Raw genomic sequence first — 8,102 nt, 5'->3', positions numbered from 1 at the left:
ATTGGGTGGGGGTTGAGGGGAGGATGGGAAGGGATGGGAAGGGGAAACAAAGGAGGAGGCTACAATGCTTGATAAGAAATGTACTCATTATCTTGCCCGTGTAATTGTAACCCGTCTGTACAGTATTTTCACAATAAAAAAATATATATATTTGCTAAAGGGCAAGTACAATGACTATGTGTCTTAACAGACTATAGCTTATTTTTTAATTATGTTTGAAAATTTACATTTTTGGGGCTGGGAAGGTGGCTCAGTGGTAGTGTTTGCTTCGCATGCATGAGGCCATGGGTTGGATTACAAAGCAACACATAAGCAGAAAAAACCAGAAGTGGTGCTGTGGCTCAAGTGGTAGAGTGCTAGTCTTTAGCTGAAGAGCTGAGAGACAGTGCCTAGGCCCAGAGTTCAGGCCCACAACTGACAAAAAAAAGAAAGAAAATTTAGATTTTTAATTTTGGAAATTTACAGAAGAATCCTGTTATTGAACAAAGGAAGAAAACTTTGGGGGCAGACTTTAAGAACACACCCTTAAGATTATCTTTCCAAAGTATACAGTTATTAGGAATAATAACTGGTGATAAAAAGAGGCCACAGTGCAGTTGTGTTTCTGAGTATTGAAAATTGCTTTTGTTCTTTTCTCAGAAAGCTAACTTGTGTTGTCTCTGAATTCCTTGGTGCTATCAACACAAGGGTGTAAGCCATCCTATTTAATTACATACATATTTTTCTCAGCTTTATTAAGGAATAATTGAAAGATAAGTTGTCTAGATTTGTGGTATCCAGTGTGATATATGTTAAAATACTTAGTTATTAGAAATCAGTTATATTCACTATTTTTCATTAGTCAAATTGCCAAATTTGAAAGGGTGGCAGCTAGCCACCTTTTTCAAAGGCGAATTTAGTTTGGTTGGTATATGTTAGTAAAAGCTGATTTCCCCACATCTAGTGTTTTCACGATAACTCTTTTTTTCCTCTCTTTTATGCCTGTTCTAAGTATAGAAAATTAGGAAAACACATTTTTTAAAAAACTTGATACATAGTTCTAGTCTGAATATATAATTCTAAATATTTGTGGGATTTTTACAGGAAAAGAACTTTCTCCTCTTTTTACATATCTTACTAACAAAAACAATTTCGAAAGCTGGAGGTAAATATGCTTATTTGGTGTTTGTAATTTAGTCCATTTTGGGGAAGTAGTATTTACTTTTCATCTCAAAACATAGATAGTATCATAGGGTCAAACTTCAACTGGTTGATTTTTAATTTAGTCCCAACTGTATCTGTGGTATTCCTGTAATACCACATGTACCTTTTGTGTGTATGGAAGAAGAGATGATATCCATACTTCAAATCTTAGCTGTTCAACTGAAGCACATTAAATTCATGATTGGTTTCATTATTTTGATTTTTAATTAAATGAAAATTCTCTAGTTCAAATGTAATCTCTATCAGTAAGTGTTTTCTTTGATAATGATTGGTGTGTGTGTGTGTGTGTTTATAATCTATAGCTGCCTGCCTGAGAATATTCTTAGAAGGGAAAAACTCAGAAAGGAGTTGGAGAGCAATAAAAGAAATACAATTGAAAAAATAAATTGAAAAGTTATCAACAATACCAGGTTGCAGATATTTGAATTGGGTACCAGTAAGTGAGATAATGGTATAGTTAGCACATTGTACTGCTGCTCTACATAATATGCTCAAATAGCATCCAAATGTAGTCTGTAGCCTATTGTTCTTTTATGACACGCTACATTTCCTTATTACAGATATTGCAGCCCAGAATACACCTTTCCATCTCAGCAGGAGGTTATCCAGTTTGCCATCAACACTGCCTTTGAGGCTGTAACTCTAAACCCACGTGTTCTTGTTGTCTGTGGCACATACTGCATTGGAAAAGAGAAAGTCTTCCTAGGTGGGTGGCAACCGTATCTAATTTACATTAATATATTATAAAGATCAGATTCTTTTTGCATAAAGCCTTTTCAGTCTCCACTGATAATTGTTTCCTGTAATGATCCACTATGACTTTTGAAGTTGAAGGCATATTTGACAACATTTGATACATTTCAACTTTAAAAGGCTTAACTTTATGGAAACATTCGATAAATGTATTTATCGTGGCCTTTGTGTCTAGAGATGTTTATAGGCAAATATTCATTCCACGCTGTTACTTGAACTTTGAAGGCTGACCAATGAATGGTTGTCTTGCACCATTCATCTAGGATAACCCATCAGTTAATTCTTTTAGGAAATAGTGGTGACAATTGTTGCTCAGTGACATCTGTAATCCGGTAAGTAAGTTACCTAGTATTGTACCATGCTTATAGAGTGCTTTCTTTCCACTACGTCTCCAGTATGGTCACATTACATGAAAAGTATTCAGATATGAAGTGATAACAGCAAGATCTAGTCCCTTTCTTCCTTCTATCCCTTTCTATCTATCTTCTGCCATTTAAAACAATAGGCTTAAAAAAAATTCTTCAGATTTCTCAGTTTTTTCTACACTAGCTACAAAACAATCTACACATTGAATTTGGTTTTATTGAGTGAATTTGTATTTTAAAATTGGGTTGAGCTGTTACTTTGTTTTTTTTTGTTTATAAGTTGTAATTTTACCTGATTTCCATAATGTTTAACCTGTTTCTTGGCGTATAGCCATTGCTGATGTTTTAGGCTCAAAAGTGGGCATGTCCCAAGAAAAATACAGGACCCTGAAGTGCCTCAACATACCAGAAATTAACTCTGTCATCACTACAGACATGTGTACCTCTTCTGTCCACCTTCTCCCAATGATGCAAATTAATGTTAAGGTGAGTATCTAAGAGATGTGACTTTAGGGTGACCCAGAAAAGGTAATTTGATGATTGTAACTGGGAGTGACCTGCAGAGAACTAGGAATTAAATGATAATAGACTCTCTTATAGGAAAACTACCCTACAAAAATTTTCAGTGGAACTTTTCAGTGTTTTTAGATATTTTTTGGTGCATGTAACTCTACAGAATAATTTATATGCCCTCCAGGAGTGTCATAACTAAGGAACTAGCATACAGGAAGAAACAAAATGGGAAAGTATATAACTTTGTGCTCATCCAAACTTTCCATTTCATTTTCTAGATCCTTCTGGTGAAGGGAGAAATGAATGGAGAATCCCAAGTTCTTGCTTTTCGTTGAGTCTTTTCTCTCTCCCTCCCCTGCCCCCCCATATATATTTTTTAATTTAATTTTTTTTTTTTTGCTGGTCCTGGGGCTTGAACTCAGGGCCTGGGCACTGTCCCTAAGCTTCTTTGTGCTCAGGGATAGTGCTCAACTACTTGAGCCACAGTACCACTTCTGGCTTTTTTTTAGTAGTTTATTGTAGATAAGATTCTCATGGACTTTCCTGCCACGGCTGACTTTGAACAGTGATCCTCATATCTCAGCCTCCTGAGTAGCTAGGATTACAGGCATGAGCCATTGGCACCCAACATTTATTATTTTTTATTGTTAAGCTTCTATAACATTGACATATGTTGAAAATTTACTTCCAGTGGTTAAATGAAATAGTGAAAGTACATCATGACGAAGTGAGATACTTCACTGTGATTAGGGTTAGCTCTCAGATTTAATCACTAACTAAAATTTATTCCATATACTAACATTTTAATGCCTGCCAACAGAATGTATGTGAGCTGTGGATTAACTTTGGTTTAGAAGATAAAACACAAGGAAAGGTGTTACTTTTGCTATAATTTTTATGAAGTAACCGTATTGTATTTCTTTTGCTTTACTTATTCATTTTATTTTATTTTATTGGATAAAGTCTCTAATATTTTCCAAGGACAGCCTTGGACTCCACTCTGTATACCTTTGCTTAACTTGTAGCTGGGCTTACAGACCTAATTTACCACACCCAACTTACTGGTTGAGATGCAGTCTTGATAACTTTTTGCAAAGTTTAGCCTTGAACCTCACAGTCTATTCCTCTTGGGTAGCTAGGATGGCTGGCCTTATGAAGTGACTTATATGAAGCCTTTCAAAATAGGTTACTGATCACTGTGTCTTATGAATAACATATAGTGAATAAAGAAAATGGTTTTTTGGCATCTTTCTTTCTTTTTTTTGGAGGGGGGGGCCGGTTGTGGGGCTTGAACTCTGGGCTTGGGCGCTGTCCCTCAGCTCTTCAGCTCAAGGCTAGCGCTCTACCACTTGAGCCACAGCGCCACTTCCGGCTTTTTTTTTCTTTTTGCTTATATGGTGCTGAGGAATCGAACTCAGGGCCTCAGGCATGCAAGGCAAGCACTCTACCACTGAGCCACCTTCCCAGCCCTAAGCTCAAGTTATTTAAGAACACATATTTTTTTAATGATCCAGAAATGTTTATTGTGAATATTTTTAGGCTAGTAATTTAGATCGATTTTATTAACCAAAATAGCTTTTGAGTTTGAAAAAGATAATTCTACTAACATGACAAACCATTTCTTTCCATAAACTAGTTTTTCATAAATGGATTACCAATAAACAGAGAGAAACAATAATTCAAATAATTATCTAGATCAGCAATGTTATTATGTTTTAGAACATTCAACTGATCTGCTTTAAATCAGAGTTGAAGTCAATCCCAATCACATCTAGGACCTTGGAATGAACTGGGTTGAATGAATGGCATTAATCATAGTAGTATTTCAAAGGCTTCCAACATACTTGGAGCGGGTGTTTACCATCTCTTTCACTAACTAAAGGATCTGGTCTCAGACTGTGTTCCTCCCAATCTCCTCCTTCCAAATAGCTGAGTGGAAGGAGTGAGTCACATGCCTGACCCCCTAGATGGAGAGGTTATATTCAAGAGGTTATATTGTAAGAAAAATAGGTTACTTTGAATTGTAACGGCATGAAGAGTTTGAAAATCAGTCATTTACAAGATGACAAGAATAAACACCTGAGAAGAACGTTATCACTTATCTTTATAGCATGTGTCTGTGTTGAGTATAATACTACTCAGAAAACTGTTTCTGTCTTCTCACTGCTCTGTCTGTATTCACAGCATTAATTTGCACTGATATTTATTTACTGTTGTTATTATTAGTGTCCCTATGTAGTTGGATTTGAAGTGGGGGTTTTGTAGGTATTTGAATTCTAGCTTGTTTACACACAGCAATTTTGTTCAGAATTGCTTCATCATAACTTCTTTTCAGACAGTTCCTAGGCTTGTTTAGATAAGAAAAGGAGAGAAGATTTTATGTACTTTATTTCTTTACAAGCTTGGCAAGCTAATCCAACCACATGAAAAAAAAAAACCATGATCGTACCACTGTAACATCTTTAATCACTACCTTTAATTCCACATAACCCATCCCCTCTGATGGCTAAATCAATATGTTATTTTTATTCAGCAGGGTTTACAAAGTCATTTAAAGAAATGTGGTGGGAAATATGATCAGATTCTGGCTTTTCGACCTACAGGATGGACACACTCCAACAAACTAACTAATATAGCAGATGTTACTCCCCAAACCAAAGGAAACATTTCAATATATGGTATGATTATTTAATTATCCTACCTGTAATGCTAAAAGTGGCTGTTCAATCAAGAGCCAAGGGGAGCAAAAATGTTACCAGTTGGAGAGTTTCAGATCTCTAACTCTAACCTTTATCTGATAGTCCACTGCAGACTGACATCAAAGAACTGGACCAGTAGACAGGTGTTGACTAACACACTCCACTTAGTTTTTGTCATGACCTTTAGAGGAAACTGGAATTCTTGAAAGATTCTGTGATCCTTTGCCAGAAGTCTTATTTAGGTGGCGCTGTTGTGGGATTGAAAGCAGGAAGAAGATTTAGGGTTTTCATCTCTGGGGGAGGTTTGCCATGATGCTGACCTACTTCAGCCTCTGTTCATTTGTTTTTTTGGGTCCGGTCATGGGGCCTGAACTCCAGGCCCTGGCACTGTCCTTCAGCTCTTCAGCTCAAGGCTAGCACTCTACCACTTGAGCCACAGCGCCACTTCCGGCTTTTTTCTTTTTGCTTATGTGGTGCTGAGGAATCAAACCCAGGGCCTCTGGCATGCAAGGCATGCGCTCTCCCACCAAGCCACCTTCCCAGCCCCCTACTTCAGCCTCTGAAGACCCCAGATCTCACCAAACAACACCCTTCTAACTCTTCTCTAAGGGACATTATCTTCCTTTTTATTTTATTTTTTTATGTATATCAAATTTTAACACTAAAATCTGCTTACTTACGTAGAAATTAAAGTCTCCTACTTATCTGTTGTACTCATTTCTTCCACATTTTTCTGAAATCAATCATTGAGAAAAAGGTTTAAAGGGAAGAACTATTTTTTAAAATTATCATTAAGTAGTTGTATAAAGAGGAAGTTGTATAAAGGAAGAATTACTTAAAAAAGAAGAAAATCTCAATTAAATAGGACTTTCTAGGAATGTCTGTCTAAACATAGAAAAGTGATAGGATTTCGACCTTTCTGAGTTTTCTATTATTTTAATGTTTTAATCTTTATTATTTATAGAAGGTGTCAAGTTTTCTTACCAAAGTTTTCTTATCAGGGAATTGACAGGAATATTGCAGGTCGCATTTGTCTTCTATTAAATTTTATAGTGGAGAATTTTTTGTATGACTTTTAGTAGATAGTGGCATTTCTTTGGTCTTGCAGGAATTCCGTATAGTGAACACAGCAGCTATCTAGAAATGAAACGTTTTGTCCAGTGGCTGAGGCCCCAGAAAATCATCCCTACTGTGAACATGGGTACCTGGAGATCCCGGAGCACAATGGAGAAATATTTTAAGGAGTGGAAATTAGAAGCTGGTTACTGACAACCCAGGACACAGGAGTGGTTAGGTAGCATGGCTGTAGCTTATGAGGAGTGAAAATTTACAGTGACACGGAACATGCTTTATGTGACAACCTCAGGAAGAACAGTTGTACAGTTCTTCTCATTTATGTTTGAGTCATGTGTTCAGGGTGCTCAGTTCCTCCCAACATCCCTGAAACCACGGGGAATAAGGCCCCCCAATAGTCCTCATTTCCCATCCCTGTCTCCATGGAGACAGTTATTCTGCATCAGACCTTCGTTGGGGAAACAAAGGCAGGTTTGCGGACCAAAAAATATTGTGGTAATGCATAGCCTAGACTGGCAGTATTATATGTAAGTAATTATGTATCTTTAAAATTATAAAATTAACTTTTATATAATAAATATTCTTCAATAAAAATGAATATAAAACATGCTGTAGTGTCCTTTGGCAGATTTTGTTTTTGCTTTCTTTTAGATACAGTTGATTTTTTTTTTTTAACAATTTTAGGTTCACAGCAGAATTGTGCAGAAAGTAGAGTTCTACCTATTCCCTACTGTTGAGGTCCATACATTCCCTGACCACACTCTACAGCCTCTCCCATGACCAATACCCCTCCAGAACAGCCTGTGTATTAATACCGATGATCTTAACAATAACGACTTCTCACCACCCGTAGCCCACATTTTATATTAGGGTTCACTGTCAGTGCTGTACGGTATTTGAGTTTTGACTAATGTATAATGATACCTACCATTGTCATATCATACAAAAATTTTACTTCCATGACAATCTCTGTGCTCTGTGTATCCATCTCTTCCATAACTCCTGGTCACTGACCCTTTTCCTGCCATTTCCATAGCATCACATAGTTGGAGTCATACATTAGGCAGCATTTTCACTTTGGCTTCTTTCACTAGTGTTGTGCATTTAGGGTTCCTCTATGTCTCCTTAGTTCATTTCTTTAGTGTTGACTACTATTCCATTGTTGGGGTGTAGCAACATTTCATTCACCTATTGAAGGACATCTTAGTTGTTTCCAAGCCTGGAATGTACTCTAGAGATCAACTAACCTCATCTCTATACCTCCTAATCCTGGTGCTGGGATTACACCTGTGTACTACCATGCCTGAACTTTATAGTTATTTGCATGCATATGTGTGACAATATGGGGGCTTGGACTTAGGACTTAAAGTTTGCAGGTTTCTTGATTACAACTGGTACTCTACTACTTGATGCATAGCTCCAATCCAGCATTTTGCTGGTTCATGGCATATGGTATTGAGAACTTTCAGCTTGGAGTAGATTTGCTTTTGATGTA

General features: G+C 36.9%; 1 protein-coding gene across 1 annotated transcript in view; it reads left to right on the top strand.

Moving 5' to 3' along the window:
• Dclre1a (DNA cross-link repair 1A) overlaps nt 1–7,194 on the top strand; it is a 16,650-nt gene extending 9,456 nt beyond the window's left edge. Inside the window, exons 6-9 of the mRNA XM_013017876.1 lie at nt 1,764–1,909; nt 2,653–2,807; nt 5,371–5,512; nt 6,642–7,194. Of these exons, the coding sequence (XP_012873330.1) occupies nt 1,764–1,909; nt 2,653–2,807; nt 5,371–5,512; nt 6,642–6,802 (604 nt within the window). The 3' untranslated portion in view covers nt 6,803–7,194. The remainder of the gene's footprint in view (nt 1–1,763; nt 1,910–2,652; nt 2,808–5,370; nt 5,513–6,641) is intronic.
• Nucleotides 7,195–8,102: the final 908 nt, after the last annotated feature.

The sequence above is a fragment of the Dipodomys ordii genome, unplaced genomic scaffold (genome assembly GCF_000151885.1).
Source record: "Dipodomys ordii isolate 6190 unplaced genomic scaffold, Dord_2.0 Scaffold36, whole genome shotgun sequence".
In the NCBI taxonomy this organism is placed as follows: domain Eukaryota; kingdom Metazoa; phylum Chordata; class Mammalia; order Rodentia; family Heteromyidae; genus Dipodomys; species Dipodomys ordii.
The sequence above is the reverse complement of the archived record's forward strand: the minus strand, read 5'-3'. Positions and strand labels throughout refer to the sequence as shown.